Below are 19,802 nucleotides of genomic sequence, written 5' to 3'. Positions count from 1 at the left end.
TAAAAAGTTTGTTTTGTTGTTATATAGCTCCATTTCTCAGGTTCTCCTTTGGGCTGATATTATCATACAAATTACATCTTTATACACTGGGTGCCCACCAACACAGACTCATGGTTTTTGTTTTATGCAGTTGTCTTTTAAACCAGAGAGGAGAAAAAGCGTTACAAACAACAACAACAAAAAACAAATATACTATCATTCATACTCATTTACATATTTACTTTTACTGGTGTTCATTATTTATTCATGTAGATTCATATGTTTCTTTCCATGTCTAATAATTTTATGTTAAAAACTGGGCATTTTAAATAATGTAATATGGAAATTTTGGAAATCAGATTTTCATTCCTCCCCAGGGCCTGTCATTGTGTGTGTGTGTGTGTGTGTTTTTTTACTTATTTTCTTTATTGAATTAAAATTATACTATGTATAAAATAACCATGTTTATACAGACAGATTATATGTCACTGTTGTTTTGCTTATTGCTGTTTCTGAACTAATTCCATAAAGTCTATATTCTATGTTGAGTGTGGCACTGAAGTCTCTGCTTAGCTAATTTAGTGGTCGGTAAATGATTGGACAGAAATTTCCTTAAACACTTGGCAATAGTCCAAGGGGCTGTGTGTGTGTGTCTGTAACACATTTTTAATATTCAGCCAGGAAGTTGACAATTTCACCTTGGCCTTCACTTCCTCTTTGAGCAGGGCCTGAAAATCACCTTGAGATGAGAGCTAAGGGCCTTCTCAGGTCTTTCCTGAATCTGAACAGCCCTATAATGCATGAGGCCTTCTGGATTCTTAGGTCTCCAATGGGGCTTTTCATAGCTCTTACCACATCTCATTTCCCAGTTTTTCCTTTGATGCTTTTGGTTAGTCTATTTTATCCACTGTTAACTACCATTTCAGGTAGCTATGAAGTTAACAAACCATCTTTAATTTTTCAACAACTGCTTCTGGGGAAAAAGGCTTTTCATGTCAGGTGAATTCCAAATCATGTCAAAAAAAGACAGCCTTGCAAATGGGGTCTGGTACCGAAGCACCAGACAGGCCAAATAATGACAATTCTCAGAGAAGGAGGCTTTGAAGAAGCTCCAGGCCCATTCTGTCCCCTATGGAGACTGCCAAGTTACTGGTTTTCACTGAAAAATGCAGGCTGTTATTTGTTAAGGCTACTGTGGAGCTGGAAAGGGTAAGATGAGAATAGGGTGAATTAAACCACCACGAACCTCACTGTTCTTACCAAGATTCAGCTGGTTTTGTTTTGAACACATGCTTCCTGAATTGCTGGACACTTTTGGTTGATTGCCAGAGTTCTTAAAAAATGTATCCTGACAAATTCTACCAGTTTTGTCAATGATTTTATGATGAAAAGATTTTCAGAGGTTTAAACTGCCTTTTTTTTTTTTTTTTTTGCTGATGTCACTGTGGCAAATAACTTTGGAATTCTACTTTGCATGACTTACTGAAATTTACTATGTTTCTATCCTTAGGAGCTTGCCATTTTACTCTTTGTAATGCCATAGTGAAATAGCAGGCATGTTAAAGACTATCCACAGCAGCATTATTCAGAAGAGCAAAAACCCAGAAATGTCCAACAGAAGAATAAATAAATTATGATGTACAAGGGAATACTTCTCCACAATGAAAATTAATGAATCACAGCTATATAAATTCATATGGATAAATCCTCATAACATGATTTTAAGTGGAGGGAAAGAAATCTGAGGAACAATACATTTTATAATAAGATTCCATTTTTATAAAGGTCAAACGTATGGTTTAAAACTATTAAAGAAAGGAAAAGTAATAATTTTAAAAATACAATAGATTAACAATTATTTTAGAGTCAGAAAAGAGGAAGTACTGAGAGACTTTAATAGTATTAGCATTCTTAAGTTGGATTAAAGGTTCATAGGTGTATAGTTTATCATAATAGTTTTTAAGTTATTAGTGTAATTATTTCTTTTTGTGTGGATTAAATATTTTATAATAATAAAAAAGAGATCTAGACCATTTGAAAGAGATGACTTTAACCTTTTTTTGCCCTTACATATTTGTGCTATTTCCATAGGAAATTCCTTATAGAGTAGCTGAAAAAGAAAAGAGGGTTATGAGATTTACAGGCTTTGACATTTATTAAATAGTGTACAGGATCTCAAAAAATTATTTTATGTCTCTGAGCTGGTATCCTATTGGTGGTACTTCCTTCGAAGGCCTTTGTGATAATTATCACAAATTATGTATAAACTGCATATCTTCCAATAGGTGCTCAATGAGTAGAAGTTCTTATTAGCAACAAGATATCACAATATCCATTTAAACATTAAAGAAATTCATCCATCATTCAGATAATCCGGTGGGGTTTTTTTTTGACAAATATTTCCACAAACAATTAAAGCAATTTTTACTTTTATGATGATATTATATATAGCATTGCTAAAATAGCATCAAAATGAATCCTCATGGTAAAGATTGGTAAGTACTGAACCATTTTTTTCCAGCCTTACTAAGGTACAAACTACAAAATTCATATATACTTAAGGTATATAAAATGATATTTTATACCATTTTTTGAACCAAGTATTGAACTACTTATAATTTGAAAAAAAATACTCTTTTGGAGATATATTTATTTCTAGATATAATTTCTTAAATACTCTATAGAGCAATAAAACTAGTTTGAGATAAATATTCTTCCAATTATAGTTTCCAATAAACCTAACATTCTTGCATTTTTGGAATATTTGTGTTCCTTTGTACTAGAACCTAAGAAATGACCAATTTGAGCAACTATAGATTCCAGAAATTTTCACTTGTTTGAGTATTGTATACAGATATACATGTACATATTGTTAAAAACCTGGAAAACTGGGGATCCCTGGGTGGCACAGCGGTTTAGTGCCTGCCTTTGGCCTAGGGCGCAATCCTGGAGACCCGGAATCAAATCCCACGTCGGGCTCCTGGTGCATGGAGCCTGCTTCTCCCTCTGCCTATGTCTCTGCCTCTCTCTCTCTCTGTGTGACTATCATAAATAAATAAAAATTTTAAAAAAAAAACCTGGAAAACTTGAAAGTCCCCATAATTTTGACTGAACTCCACTGAGCATATCAATTCTTTGTAAATACACCAATTTATTGCTATAGTTTGCTGCACATGGTCTATTTAAGCATCAACATGAAACCCACTTCCTGTGCCTGGTTCATTCTCCTAACTCCTTCAGTCCATCAATACCTCCAGGTAAATAATGGACAGAACCTGTCAACAATCAAGTTGAGCATCAAGCAAAAATTCCAGGTCATCAAATCTGTCCTCGGCATTTTCCTTTCTCATACACATTTCTTATCTCCTAGGTTCCCATTCTCTATGAGATCAGTGACCTAACCTTCAGCTGTCTCCCACTTCTCAGTTCATCACTCCATCCAGGCCCATCCTATTTCAAATAAAGCTCTAATTATTCTCTGTTTCCCAGGGAAAATTAGTGCAGTCTCACAAAATACAGCATTATAATATGCCAATGGTGTTTCATTAAGTTACATTGATTTACTAGGATAATGGGGTAGAGCATGTAAGAACTGAATGTAGATGCTGAAAACCAAAAATGAAACACTAAAGTTTTCTTTCTACATCTCTTATCAGAGGTTAACTTACCAGTGTCCTCAAATAAGCTTCCCTGTTTTCTTCATAGATCTGAATGAAGTGATGACTCCAAGGCCATGAGTGTTAATGCTCCTGGCCAGCAACTATATCAACCTGTCAACTGTATCAGCCCTGTCATATTGGAGTCTGTGACAGGTAGATGCTGAGTGACATTTTTGGTTAGCTAGTGGTCCTTAAACATGGTTCCCTCTATCATTTCTTCACTGTGGCTGCAAATCATTTATCACTGCTACCTTTCTCATATGACATTCCCATAGGCCTCCCCAAACTCTTTGCAATCAAGGGACTCAGTCTCTTGACCTGTCAGCACTGGTGCCTTTGTTATGGTCCTGACTATCTTGGACTTTTCCTTGAGTTTAACAATCAGATAAACCAGCTGCAATATCTCAAATATTCACCAAAATAAGTTGAAATTAGTTTTAAAATATCTACTATTTGGTATGCCACAGTATGTACATTTGAGAATCAGATCTAATTTTCATTTGTAAATAGTTCAGAATATCAGAACCATGTACATACAACCTTCAACATTATAAATTCCATCCTGGTGATTTCACAGAACAAGAAACTAAAGCCCAGAGAAGTTAAGTGATTTGCCACCAATGACACAGCATTTAAGTGGCAGAGCTTGGGCCAAGATTTCTTGATTATTAGGCTGGCTCTTTTTCTCTATTCTTCTTTCTCTCTCTCTCTTTTTGTTTTTAGCCATACCTGCTGGTTTTTCACCATGGGGGGAAAAGGATTTGCATGAATCCTTGTTCTTAACATAAATTTCTTAACATAAATAGCCAATGTTAGTACAGCTGGTAGCCACCATATCCATGCTGTATGTTATGTTGTTGACACTTTGTTTGTAATTGGCTATTTTAAATTATTACCTCCTAAAAAATAGAATTAGGCTTCTGTTCAGTACTCTTCAGATTTACATTTGGCGATTTTGCATTCTGTGAGGCTAATAACAATGATGATTTTGAGTGTAACATGTGGGCATTCTACTTGAGAATGTTTCTGAATTATTGATTAAACTCCCACAAAATCATAACAATGAGAAATTGTGCGTCCTAACATAATCATTTTCATTGTCATTAAGTGGGTCTGTGCCAGAATTATTTTTTAAAAATTATAATACTGTGGCTTAGCTGTTGTATGTCTTTTTAATTCTTTTGAAAGAAGACTTTCAAAGATCATTCTTTTAAGATATCAATCTATTCCAGTGTTACAAGTGACATTCTCAAACAGGAAGAATTATTGCTAAAAGTGCTACTGGGAGACAGCCAAAACTTCTCCATAAGGCTGATTCCTTTCCTCTTTCCAATAGTCCATTACCAAAGGTAAAGACTGAGTAGTATGCACCACATTAATGACCCCATAAAATCCCCGAAATGAGCAATTAATGTCCCAACACTGACGAAGTCAACTACACATAAGGTGTGCATATCTATATGTTAAATACAGCTCTTTTAAAATTTATATTTCTATAGGTTCTGACTTCCTACAGAGTTAAAGCAAAGGCTTCTGGGAAGACAATATATTGTAAAATATACCCTTTTACCCAGCATTTTTTACCACAAGTGGAACAGTCAGGTGTAACTGAATAAAAATTCACTAGATAAACAGAAAAATAATCCTAATTAGATTTTACTTTAGACTAACAACATTTGTAGTGACTATGTTGTTCACATTATATTTCCCCATCCCTACAATTGCTAAAAATACCAAATCAAACACCACCCAGATTTCCTTATGAAGTGTGTGAACTAGTGCTTTAAAAAGTCATGTTAGCACCAACAAAGTTTATAGGGGCAACTGCATTCGAGACGCACATGGCATACCTTTAAATAACACTGTTAAAATACCAAATAAAATGTCAACGTCTGTCAGGTCTCTGGCTTTTATAAATTGTTTAGACTGGGAAACGTTGGGATTTGGACATTGTTCTTTTCATATGATGTAGAAAAGAAGAGACCATAAAAAGAAAAGAACAATAAAGCATAGATCATTTTTGAAGTTCTTTCATGGAAAAACATACCCTGGATCATTACCCTTCTAATCAACAATTTCCTTCTTCCTCCCAATCCTTCCCGTCTGGTATTTACCTTTCTCCCCCTCCCGCCCCTCCCCTCTCTCTGGGTGGTATTCTGAGCTTATACATAGTATTCAGTAATCTATTTTTTAAATTGCTTCGAAAGAGAATCTCAGGAGGACATGACAGACATATATACACTGGGTATTTTTAATCTGAACCGTGGCTTTCCTCACCATTTCTGCTCTCTTAAAAACACACCTGAGTGCCCTGACCGCAGTTTCCCCAAGGAGAGGAAGGCCTTGTGAGCAAAATTAGCTACTACCTACCTACAGACTAATTATCACACCTTAGTGGTCATCTTCCTGCCCTTTCCCTCCACCCCTTTCCTTTTATTACCACACCACACTCCCACAATTCCCAAACAACAACATCACTGTTTTAGCTTCTTCTCTGGATTTCCCACACTTAATGCAACCCAGACCTCACCTTCAGCTCTCCTGAGGCCACTTTGGAAGCCAGTTCGATGACACAGCCAACAGCCATGCGTGCAGCACCGGACGAGTGCAGCTCATTCCAAATGGTGTCACTGTCCACCTGAGCAAACAGCACGGCCCGAAGAAAGAGAGAGGGAAAACAAGAAGGAAAACGAATAGATGAAAAAGGGAGGGAGGGGGAGGGGAGAAGAGGAGAAGGGAAGAGAGAAAGAAAGCAAATTTGTGAGGAAGGGCTGGCAGGGTAACAGCCTAGATACAATAACATTAGTCTTCCATCCTGGCCAGCTGAAAAGACCTTCTGGACAGAACTTTGCTTATACTTTTTCTCTATACTGACTTCTCCAATGGAAACACATTCCTGCCATGCCTCACTGCCATTCCCTGTTTAGATTTCTCATTACAAACAGCATTACATAGGCCGGATCTGGCGTAGTTACAGGCCTGCTAGAAACCAGGCCCCAGTAGTAGATAGAGTAAAAAAGCTAAGAGCACTTAGCTATACATAAAAATCGGATTTGCAAGTGCTAGAGGGGAAAAATTCAAATACCATTCTGGCTGCAGGTTTATAGGGAGCCAAAGACAATTATTAGGCAGGTAGCAGTAGCAGTCAGTGAGTAGGAAGTAGCAACCACAGTTCAGGTTCTCCAACTAAATGGAAGGAGTGTGTGGTCCTCACACTTAAAACATTCATCAAATTCAACTGCAAAGAGCAATTTGATTTTCAAAGTAGAAACTTAAAATTTCTAACATTTACTACAGTTTGGCAGCTGTTCTTAATGTAGATTGGTATTATTAGAATTGGATAGGCCATTAAAATACATGGTTGCTTCTATAAGAGAACATTCTTATGAAAACAAAGCATAAACCAGAAATTTTAATTTATCTTTCTAAAAGTCTATTAACCCTTTTTCATGCATGCAGTAAGATAACATAGCAAGAACAAGAGAAGTACAATAACTGGTTTATAATGATCATATATGTTACATACTTTTATGTATAAAATATTTCATGATATAAAAAAAAACAGAATACAATGGTAGAGGTCTCTAAAGTTACAATACATAAATTACTTGAAGCACTAGGAAATGTAATACAAAATTTGTGATTGTGCAAATAGTAAGACTTCTTAACTGGGTAAAAGAAGGGAAATCCCACACAAAATAAAGATTTTTTTTTTTTAAAGAATTAAAGAGGCCTAATAACATGGAACAAATACAATAAATAACAATTACACATTCACAATGTACTAAGCAGTTTCCTAAGCCTTTTAACATGCCTTTTCTCATGAGATCCTCACCAGCTTAAATTCTGTCAAGATCAATGAATAAATAAATAATGAATGAGAACAATAAATGAATAGAAAATTAAGATCTCTTCAACAATAGCATAGTGGTGAAGAGAGAAGTTTCTAAATCAACTGTCAGGGTGAAATTGTAGCTTCACCGCTAAAACCTACATGACAGTGGGCAATTAGTTAATAAATGTCTCTGTGCTTTGGTTTCCTTATCTATGACATAGCAATGTTTTAAAGTGCCATCTGTATATGATTTTAGTGAGGACTAAATGAATAAGTGATATGCAAATATTAGCTATTACTATTTAGGCTACTATTACAGCCATTTTATAATGCCTAGCCCAGAGTAGAGGCCTAATAAGTGTTTACTGAATGAGCACACTGTGGTTTAGAGAGGCTACTCAGCTGGCCCAAGGACCTTCAGACCCCTGACTCTGACATCACATGTCTTTCTAAATGGCTCTCCTGAAATAACCCTCACTTTCTAAAAACGTTAAGCCCTTGTCATACTCAATATCATCTTGTCAACACCACCAGCTAAAAAATGAAGGTATGATCATATGGCCAAAGGAACCTAATCATCTGCCCTCCAAATTAAGTTTTGTTTTTACCAAACAATATAGGCACTTATTTGAGCTTCATATAGATATACCTTGAGGAAGATGGTTGCTCAAGTTGAAAAATGAAAACCAACATTTACACTGTGTTGCATAGTTTTTAGTCAATTTTCAACTATTACAGAGCTATAGGTGCCATAGAAAGCCCTCACTAACCAGATTTAAAATTATTGGGAATGCAAGCAAATATAAAACAAATAAATAAATCCCAAAGACCTAATGGATGACTCAAAACCACATATAATTCCAAACCCCTTTTTAGTGGACTTTAGAATACACTCTAAGTTCTTTCTTAAAAAAAAAGAAAGAAAGAAAATTTCCTTCCAAAACGCTATAAATACTATACTTGATTAGAAAAATATTACAACACCTGGGAACAATGTCTCTTTAACCATAATACTAAGGGGCATTAGATAGCCACAAATAACTTTAAAATTCATCTTCTTATCTACATTTTTCTATCTTCCTCTAAGTAGTCTTACAGAAATAATACTCTGCATCTATGCCATCAATTTTGGTATATAAACCTCTACTAATCAAGATACTTATTTTTTTAACTCATCAATATTTGTCAGGTACCTACCATGTAACAGATGCTAAGAGTTCTAGTATACGGGAGTTACTTCTATCATAAAGCTATAATTATTGATAGAAAGAATGCTAGGCACATAGATGCTCAATGGAATGGATATTTGAGATTTTTACTACACCCAAAGGTCAGGATTATTCCTAAACATGTGCTCTTTAGGAATCTATGAAGTTTATTTTAGGAATTTATGAAATTTATTTACTTATATTTAAACATAAAAAACATTTACTTAACTACTTCAATTGGTTTTATGTATAGTTTGTAACTAAATGGCAATAATGGTCAAGATTTTGCATATGATCTATTCATAAACCAAAAATTGTAATTAATTCTGAATTTATTAACAGATGTTGTCTTAGCTCAGCTGCCAAAACAAAATACCATATGCTGAGTGACTTAAACAACAGGATTTTATTTCTCCCAGTTCAGGAGGCTAGGAAGTCCAAGGAGTCAGTCAACTTGGTTTCTGCTTGAAAATTTGGTTCAGTTCGCACCTTGGCTTGCAGATGTCTGCTTTCTCACTACATTCTCACATGGCCTTTCCTCAGTTGAGTGCAAGTACAAAGAGAAAGATCCCTCTCTCTTTTTCTTCTGATAAGGCCACCATTCCTATTAAATTAGGATCCCATCTGTATGACCTCATTTAGCTGTAATTATTTCTTAAAAGCCCTATTAGGTTAAATCACATCAGGGGTTAGGGCTTCTACATATGAATTTGGGGGGGATACAATTCATTCCATAGCAAAGTTATATCCCCAAAACGTGTTTATAAGTCAATTTATAAACATATTTTCCTAAGATATTGTGTTCAAAGTGGTGTTCCAGGGCCATTAGCTACCAAAATTAGTTACTAAAAGCTACCCACATGCATTTGCCATGTTATATTTTAATAAGAGCTCCAATGGTAAAAAAAAAAAAAAAAAAAAGTATGCATGGCTCATGAAGTCTCCTGACTATTATCTCTGTCACTAGAAGAGACTCCCATATCTACTTCCTACTATTCTCAAGAGCAAAAAGTATTTCTTCTCCTGCTATGTCCTTCTTATTGGTATGAGAGATTGCCAAAAACCTTTCCCTGTATTAGTGATAGTGTCAAGGAGGTCACCTTCATATGAAAACTCTGATTTTTAACTGCTGCAAGACTTTCTGACAGTAGAAAAAACTCTAGGTAAGAGAGATGGTTGACTCCACCAATTATTGGTGGTTCTTGGCATGGAATGGGATACTGAGTGGCTGGAAAAGAAGGAAAAATAGCAAGAAGGATTAGATTTAGATGGATATCTGTAAATGGGATTAAGCTAAAATGGCAATACAATGATGGTGGAAGTAGAGACCAGAAGAACTTAGAACTGTAAGACAGGTGCTCTAGCATTTGAAAGCTGAAGGTAGAGAGATTAGGAGCATGGCACAGAGTTGGCTCTGGATATGGAAAATAATTTTAAACAATGTAAATTGTTTAGAGTAGGCCATGAAAGGGGAAAGAAATGGTAGTGGAGGAGAAAGCAATCCTGCTTACCGCACTAGCTAATTACTTGCTAAAGCTGTTAAGAAATGCAAAGCAAATTCTTAAAACCAAAACTACTATAATTTGAAAAAAATCAAAGTACTTGTATCTTTTTTCTTTCCATACAACACATTCACTTCTCCTTAGTCTTTCTACCAGTTTATTCTTCAGCCTGATATGTGTGTGTGGGTGCACACCCATGTACACATGCACACGTACATTAGGAGGCAATGGTACACAAGCTGAAAAGGAAATTAGGATTCATATAAAAGACAATGACATTCAAAATAGGATTTTGCATCAGTACACATAAAAATCCATACTTTTGTGGTGAAAGAGAATTTTTTCCAAATTCCTTTGTATATCAAGAACTAAGCTGGTGGTCTCAGATTATTACATTAGTGACAGCATCAAGACAATGCTACCATTGCCTCTCTGATACTCAGAGAAGAGACTCTTTCTACCTATCAGAAAGCCAGGCCTAGACCTTATAGATTTAGTCTTTAGAAAGGATATATAAGAGGAAGAAAAAGCCAAAAGTCATCCCTTCAGATCCTGAGAGATTGGAGAAAGACAAACCTACGGTTCATCAGAGACACCCCACCAGGTAACCCTACCAGTTTTCATCTTGAAGTGAAATCAGGAGAAAATCAGCTGCTTCAAATGCTAGGCAATCAGGAACAAGAAGATGGACCAGGGAAATTGCCATGGAAGCCTGAATATCCAGAGGATAGTATGAGTGTCCAAGGACCTCATCAGGTCTCCATCCCTCCCTCGTATACCCAAAAGACATCTTGAAGAGGAAGCTGAGAGATTGAACAGTTACCTATAAAAGACTGCATCCAATAGTAAGTTGATCTTGAAGTTGATTTTAAAAAGATGGATATATTAGTAATTATGGAGAAGATCAGTATAATTAGGAAAAAAGAAAAAGCATATTTATCACACATATGAATGAGTATGGCTAATTCTAATTTTGTATCCAATTTTTAAGATCAGGAATTTATTCTGCTAGATGATAGGGAAAAAGGTATAAGCTGGATACTGAGAAGTCCCAAGGGATATGCTATATACATGGCTGGTGGTATATAACTATATTTTAGAATTAATGTGGCAATATACAACTTACTACCTCCCTCAGAATTCATCTGGAATTTTAACCAAGCTTTTGCTTATAGAGCATTCTAAAAAAATAGTATGCTTTTAACTTCCAAAAATTTCTGTATAAATGTACAAAACATGAAGGCAGCTTTAGTAGTCTTTTGAGTAACTGTCCAAAGAGGCTTTGTTTTACTGCCAGAATTAAAATTTATCAATTTGAAAATAGTCCCCCAAAAGTTCAAATCACTTATAAACATGTAGAAGGGCCTGGACCTAACGTGTCCAAAACTGTGGTTCAGAAATGTTAGATGAAGCTGTTCCAGAAAAAGTCTTTCTTTGTTAGGAACCAAGCAAATGTGGTGAGATAGGATGGAAATATACCCTAGGGTAGAGAATTATACAAGCTTGGCCCATAAAAAAGATTTAGTCATCAGAAGAGAAAGCACAATTCTGAAAACAGTACAGAGCTTGGTACTAAGATCCTTCCAGCCTGTATTTCCAGAGCCTCACGTCTAGTTAGTAGGGCAATAAGGGTAAAGAGATGGAGAAAGCTATAAGTAACAACTGAAATAGGCAATACATTTTATATTCTGTTTAAAAAATGTGATTGAAGTAAAATACTTTGGTATCAATTGTAAAAATTATGTTAAAAGACAAAGAATGGCACATTCTCCATTTCATTATGGACCTCAGAGAATCCATGGCAACTGGCAATGTGAAAACCCCAGAATAATCATCAGAGGCCAGTGAGACTCATCAATCTGAGAAAGAAAGAGGAAAGAGAAAGAAAGAAAGAAAGAAAGAAAGAAAGAAAGAAAGAAAGAAAGAAAGAAAGAAAGAAAGAAAGAAACGAGGGAGGGGGATGAGGGGGTTAGAGAGAGAAAGAGAGAGGGGGGAGAGCAGGAGGAAGGAAAGAAAAAAAGAACAAGAGATAGGGATAAAAAAGTCCAGTAATTCATAAGCACATAGCAATTATTTATACTAGTCTTCTAAAACAGTTAGGAACATGCTCTCTATAAGGAGGCATGGAGGTAGAAGAGATAGTAAGGGCTAAAAGTATTAGTTACATGTCTACTTAAGAAAACTTAGCCACTAGTTGATACTATTCACATCTGAAAGAAGAACATCATGTATCTGTATCTATAAAAGATAAAAAGGAAGACTGCTAAATCAAACCTGATCTATGAAACATGAATGGTGAAAATATAATTCATTCACTTGGAGTCATAGCGGAATGTAATTCAGAAAGTGTACAGAGAATACGATAGACACCTAATAAGGACATTTCAGGTTTTTTCAGTTTTATTATATGTTACCTTACTCTATAATACTCTGGTCTTTATTTTTTATAAATAACAATGACAACAATAATCATTGTTATCATCTCATAATTAATATACTTATTAAAATCCAAACACTATGCAAAGCTCACTGCCCAGATAAACTCAGACAATTCCTCCAACCATTGACACTGATCCTCTTACTAAGCACTTCTGTATATGAAATCAGATAGGTTATTTAGCTAGTAATTAGTGCAGCTGGAATGAGAATTCAGAAAAAAAGAGTATAAATTCTTAAGCCATATTGATTTTTTATGCTAGTAAAATCAAAATTGAAATAAACTATGTAAAAAACAAAATGATTTTTAAAAATATAGTTTTATTTATAGAATCAAGGATTTTCTTAGTGAAATATACCAGGTAAGACCTAATATCAATATTTTATTTTTAAAGGTATTAAAATTCTACCATGTAAAATTGCTAAAATATTCAAAAAATTCAAATACCACAAGTTGTATCTGGAGTAGTTGGGCATTTTCTAATTTGTTTGCTGTTATATTAAAGCAGTAGTTATCAATGGGAGTGGTTTTCCCTACCACCTTTTTCACCTCCCAGGGGCCATTTGGGAATTTCTGGACATTTTTGGCTGTCAAGCCTGAAGGAGCAGGTAAGCTTCTAGCCTCTGTTTGGTAGAAGCCAGGAATGCCCCTAAACATCTTTTTTTTTATATAAATTAATTTTTATTGGTGTTCAATTTACCAACATACAGAAAAACACCCAGTGCTCATCCCGTCAAGTGTCCGCCTCAGTGCCCGTCACCCATTCCCCCCCACCCCCCGCCCTCCTCCCCTTCCACCACCCCTAGTTCGTTTCCCAGAGTTAGGAGTCTTTACGTTCTGTCTCCCTTCCTGATATTTCCCACACATTTCTCTTCCCTTCCTTAAGGAAAGGAGACAGAAGGTAAAGGCCCCTAAACATCTTAAAGTGCCATAGGACAGTACAGAGAAGAAGTTATCTTGCCAAAACGTCAATAATGCCAAAGTTGAGAAATCCTGCCCTAGAAACATTGAGATTCATATAAATAACAGTGCTACCTTCTTCACATGGGCTGCTAGAAGTCTCAAAGTCAAATTTGTGGTCCTTGTCTAGTAAAAATATTAGCTACGACAACACTTTATATGCTAATCCCATCACTAGCTCACTGTATTTTCACTTTTGCATGATGACAACCTGCCTTGAATATACACCACACATAAACACTTCATGTTTATTTTGAAAGTTTTTAAATCCTTTCTGGAATATGGCAAGACTAAAAGGAAAATATAGAGACGCAAGATGCAAAAAGAGCAAAGAGAACCCAGAGGATGCAGGCAGAGAAGAGGAGAGAGAGGAAATAGGAAGGAAATCACTTTATACTTTCATTGTTAATTTTAACTTGTGTTTTCTCTCTTGCATTTTCTTTGGAATACAACCAAGAATGATTTTTATCAACATTGTTCTTTTCCTGAATTTATCCAAATAATTCTGAATCCTGAATAAAATCAACATTAATATAAATTTATATTAAAGGGTTGTTCTGTCCTTTTCAGTTTCTTCAGTTTCACAAATAGTAGTGACAGAGCCAGGAAAAACCTTTCACAGTTCTCCCCATTCTTTTGCTTCAATCTCAACTTATTTTTGCCTAATACATGAAAGAAAGGGATGATAATTTCTTTTAATGATTTCAAACAAGATATAATTATATAATATCAGTGACAAAATAAAAGATCAAGGACATCATGTGATTATTGGCATTTATACAAAAAAGAAAAGAAAGAAAGAAACAGACAAGTTCTAACTATTAAAAATCAAGTCCTTGAGAAATGTTTGTTTATAAGAATGTTGGGTTTGTCCCTGCACATGTGGCTGAGAGTAAATGGACAGTCTGCTGCATTTGAGTGGCTATGATTCATTTCGTTTAGTGGAGATATCTAAGTGCCATTTGTGAGTATACCCACACTTCCAAATGTTCAATTCTTTTGAAAATATTCTGAGCATCTGAGAGCTGGGTTACTTCAAACACCATTGCTTTCACAGTTTCTTTACTCCACTGTGAATTAGAAACATGAATTAAAATGACCAAAATCCATGGTCAGGATTTTGCAAGAAATCAAGATGCTTCCTTAGTGCTACTCCTGCCCCTTATTCAGAAGCCTCTGTGTATGTGAAAATCCTTAGAGTAATCACTTATGTCTTTCATAGTTTTTTCCTTTTTTAAAAAATTACTTACTCTGAGAATGACTCCGTTAAAATGGATAGCAAAATATAAGTGCAACACACAGTGCACAAAATAATCAGAGTTCTAAGTAGGCTAACTGTCCAATAGTTCTGTCACTGAATAATATATATTGTTCTTGCAATTTATGGTTTTAAAAACAGCAATAGGGGATCCCTGGGTGGCGCAGTGGTTTAGCGCCTGCCTTTGGCCCAGGGCGTGATCCTGGAGACCTGGGATCGAGTCCCACATCAGGCTCCCTGCATGGAGCCTGCTTCTCCCTCTGCCTGTGTCTCTGCCTCTCTCTCTCTCTCAGTGTGTGACTGTTGTAAATAAAAATAAAATAAAATAAATAAAATAAAATAAAATAAAATAAAATAAAATAAAATAAAATAAAATAAAATAAACAGCAATAATAATAGCAATCTTCTTCCTAAACAGATCTGCAGCAGGAATACTTTAAATATTAACTAAAGTATAAAGAATTTCCTTGGTGTTAAGGGGTACGTAGTGACCCTTTTACATAGACAAATAGATCCATGAACAGGAAAAGGTACAAAAAATTAGCTTAAAGAGACTCACATACAGAAGTGGTACAACTAGGTCTAAACCAGTAGCCACATGTTCAAAATACTCCAGAGGTCACACTGGTAATATAGATGTAATATAATGTAATGTAATGCAAGGTGAATGAAAGGTAGGGCCCTTGGTATGATTTTTCAATCTTAAATATTGAGAAGAATTCACTTTTTATTTTATTTTTTTAATAAATTTATTTTTATTGGTGTTCAATTTGTCAACATATAGAATAACACCCAGTGCTCATCCCGTCCAGTGCCACCTCAGTGCCTGTCACCCAGTCACCCTCACCCCCCGCCCACCTCCCTTTCCACCAAGAATTCACTTTAAAAAAAAAAAAATCCCCAGCCAGGCTAAAAGAAACTTACCTATATGCTAAATATGGCTCCTGGGCTATCAGCGCATAACTTTTGCTGTCTAGAGTAACTTACTTCTTTTTCTTAAGATTTTATTTATTTATTCATGACAGACACAGAGAGAGAGGCAGACACAGAGGCAGGGGAAGAAGCTGCCTCCCCACGGGGAGCACAATGCTGGACTCAATCCCAGGACCCCAGGATCACTTAGTCAAAGGCAGACATTCAACCACTGAGCCATCCAGGTGTCCCTAGAGTAACTTACTTCCACACAAAGTTTGAAAATTCTAAAGGAGGAAATGGAGGAAAAAAGTATATCAGAGAAACTAGCTGGGTTGATTTCTTGGGCAAAATGATTAAAGTCTAAGGATTTCTTAGTGTGAAGCACTTGGAGAGTATAACAACCCTAATTCTGGGGGTTGGGGGTATGGGATATGTTTATAAAGGAGTCTAGCTTTGCCTAAGGATAAGACTAAAGCAAGGATGCTCAGGTTAACATTTCAAGTAAATGCTATAAATATTCACAGCACTACAAAAAGTTTCATTGCACTATTAAAATTCGCTACTTGAGAAAATTCATAGTGGTGAAAATTATAATTAATTCAGCAATGTTTTAAAATTGATTTGAAACTTATCAATTGCAGTAATGCCTACATGCATTTAAAATGTGGCCTCATATTTCTGACACATCTATCCTAATTTAAAAATGCTGAATAAATAATTAGTTAACTTTTGGAGAAAGGTTCCAAGCTAAGGTCATAAGGCAGGCAAGTAACTGAATTGTCTAATGCAGGTGTAACTGGATTCTTGGAAGGGAGAAAGAAAAAATAAAGCAGAATGACTGACAACTTCTCAAAATAGTGAAACCACAGATCCAAAAGATTCATACCATAAGTAGAAAAAAAATGCCATCAATTCAATAATAATAGCAGACAAAACCACACCTAGGTGCATCACATTCAAACTGCTAAAAAATAAAAAAGTAAAAATAAAATATTGAAGGCAGCCAGAGAAAAGACACATCATGTACAATACTAAACTATGACAGGAATTTTGACTGATTTCTTAGCAGAAACTACTTAAGCCAGAACATAAAGGAGTGATGTCTTCAAAGTTTTTAAAGGAAAAAAATGTCAATCAGAATTCGATACTAACAAAAATATCTTCAAAAAATACTTTTAAAGGGTGAAATAAAGATTGCTCAGAAAAATAACTGCTGAGGTATTATTCTTCCATCAGACCTGAGTCACAAAAAATGGCAAAGAGGGACTCCTGGGAGGCTCAGTGGTTGAGTCCTGAGCCTTCAGCTCAGGACGTGGTCCCGGAGTCTTGGGATCCAGTCCCTCTAGAGCCTGCTTCTCCCTCTGCCTATGTCTCTGCCTCTTCCCTGTGTCTCTCATGAATAAAATAAAATATTTTAAAAACATGGTAAAGAAAATCATAGAGGAAATGAAGAGTGCTAAAAATGATAATAATGAAGACATGCATATAAAAGAGACCTTTTTTCTTATTTCTATTTCCTTAAAACACTGATTAAAGCAAAAATATTAAAAAATATATTGAGGGGTTTATGGCACATGTAAAAATTGATGTATCACAACAAAATACATAGAATGGAAGGAGAGGACCACAAATAAACTGCTTAGGATTTTCATATTACATATGAAGTAGTGTAATAGTACCTGAAGGCTGACTTTGAAATATATTATTAAGTATAAATGCTAGAGAAACTACTAAAAATATAGATATAAAACTAATAAGTTAATAGTGGAAATAAAAGATATAATTTTTAAAAATATTCAATCCAAAGGAAAGCAGAAAAAGAAAACAAACAAGCAAATAACAGATGTAAATATAAAACAACTAACAAGATGGCAAATTTAAATTCAATCAGTAAAAAACACTGGTCTACAATACTGCTACTCAAAGTGTGGTTCATGGCACCATGATGGTCTCAGTCTACAGTAAGATAAACAAAAGCAAGCATTTAGCAACTTCTAGAGCAATTTTTTAGAATAATTTTATATCTGTTCAACCCAATAAGAATGAGTTTTTATTGGGTATGTTTTCTGTATCTCATTTTTAGTAATTCTTTTTTATTGCATTTTATGGAAAGCATTGCTCTATGACAAGAAATAAAAAGTAATCAAACAAAATCTTGTCCTTTACCACATAATAATTTGAGGAGCATTGATTTCATAGAGAAAGGACTTTCCTTCCAAATTGTACACAGGCAGAACTCTATTTGGGTAAAAGAGACAGAAAAAAAAAAGGGAAGCTGGAGGTAAAATTAGAAGTGTTTGTTAGGTGGGGTTCCTAAATGGCTCAGTCAGTTGAGCCACTGACATTTGATTTCAGCTTAGGTCATGATCTCAGAATCATTGGATCAAGTCCCACATCAGGCTTGCAGTCAGCAGGGAGTCTACTAGAGATTTTCTCTCTCCCTCTCCCTCTGCTCCTCCCCCAACTTGCACATGTGTGTACATGCCCATGCTCTCTCTCTAAAACAAATAAATATTTTTTTTTTAAAGAAATGTGGGTTAGGAGGGTTTTTTTTCTTTAAATTACCTCTTTTTTTTTCTTTTTTTTTAGATTTTACTTATTTGAGAGAGAGAGCACGCATACAGGAGGTGAGGGAGAAAGAAAGAGGGAGGACAAGGAAGAGAAAGAATCTCAAGCAGACTCCCTGTTGAGTGCAAACCTGACACAGGGCTAGATCTTTCCATTCTTGATACCATGGCCTCAGCGGAAACCAAACGTTGGATGTTTAACCAAATGAGTCACCCAGGAACCCCGTGTTAGTTTTATTAATAAATTACCCTGAACAAAGTATGTTGTACACCAAGAGGGAATGACTACTAATAATCTGCCTAATAATTCCAGTAATAGTTTATACCTGGAGGTCTTCATAAACCCCTGAATTTGGAGAAATTGTCAGGTTTTCTGATAAGCTTTTTTAACAGACATTTCAATGAGCCAATGTTTGGACTCCTCCACCTTTTTCTAAAACTCTTTTGGTGGTAGCTTTGGCAATGATTTCATCAATGTTTAGTGCAATACCACCTTATCTATCTGGCTGACATTAGAATATGAGTGAGAGACCTTGAAAACTACCATTTCCGTTTACAAATTGTTCAAACCTGGGCAAGTTTATTAACCATGCTCTAAATAAAAATAGAGATGACACAACTTTCCTCATAGGATTATTATTAGTATTAGTCAATGCATTCAAAGTGCTTAACCAAGTGCAATACGACAGTGAGAGCAGTAAGCTCTCAGTAAAGGTTCACTAAGGAAAAAAATATTCCAGAGTTTTGGTTCCAAAATTACTTTCTATTCAGCCACACATCAAAAACAAAAATCATCTGTGATAATGCTGGAAGCCAAAAACTACTTCTAATCAGAAAGCTACATTTTTTTTTCTAGCTGCATATGGATCTAGTTCAACTGGAGTTTCCTGAATGAATGTCGGCCTTTTCCAAGCACATCCAGCATAGCTCAATCATTGGCACCCGAAACAAAGCTAATGCTCTGAAAAGCCGCACATGATAGAAATTAAGCTACCTGTACTGAAAGTGGATGTGAAAGTATTTAAAAGGGAAGGAGAATGACTTAGAAGAAAAGGAATTTAGGCACAGTCTCCTCTGTATAATCTAAATGCAGCTTGTTGATTCTTCTCGGAAATATTCCCAGAGTTAAATATAATACTAGTTTGCCCATTAACAGAACAGGTTTCATATGCACTGTGCATGGTTAATGTGGTACATGATTCTTCCACGGATGCCTTGGATATTTCACCCTGAAAGTCGGGAACTGAAACTCCTCAGCCAACATTAAGCAGTTTAGTAAGCAGCTGCTGCTATGCTATGCTGCTGCTTGGGCCACGGGGCATTTCTGAATAATTGAGTTTAAGCTTAAATAATGATCAGATGCCCATAGAAACCTCCTGTGAGATACCAGACTCAACAAAGAAACAGGTTTTCATCACAGTACTGATTCTGTACCATTTTAGGCACGCTGTATAAAAATTAAAACTATGAAAGAAATTAAGT

General features: G+C 35.5%; 1 protein-coding gene across 20 annotated transcripts in view; it reads right to left on the bottom strand.

Annotated features, from left to right (window-relative positions):
- HDAC9 (histone deacetylase 9) overlaps nucleotides 1–19,802 on the bottom strand; it is a 920,581-nt gene that overhangs the window by 222,009 nt on the left and 678,770 nt on the right. For all 20 annotated transcript variants that reach the window (XR_012002703.1, XR_012002701.1, XR_012002704.1 and 17 more), the window contains one exon: nucleotides 6,169–6,276. Coding sequence is in view for 16 of the 20 variants with exons in the window: in XM_072764471.1 (XP_072620572.1) it covers nucleotides 6,169–6,276 (108 nt within the window). In the remaining 4 variants the exon portion in view is untranslated. The remainder of the gene's footprint in view (nucleotides 1–6,168; nucleotides 6,277–19,802) is intronic.

The sequence above is a fragment of the Vulpes vulpes genome, chromosome 7 (genome assembly GCF_048418805.1).
Source record: "Vulpes vulpes isolate BD-2025 chromosome 7, VulVul3, whole genome shotgun sequence".
Lineage (NCBI taxonomy): Eukaryota > Metazoa > Chordata > Mammalia > Carnivora > Canidae > Vulpes > Vulpes vulpes.
Note: the sequence above shows the minus strand (reverse complement) of the source record. Positions and strands in the feature narration are given on the sequence as shown.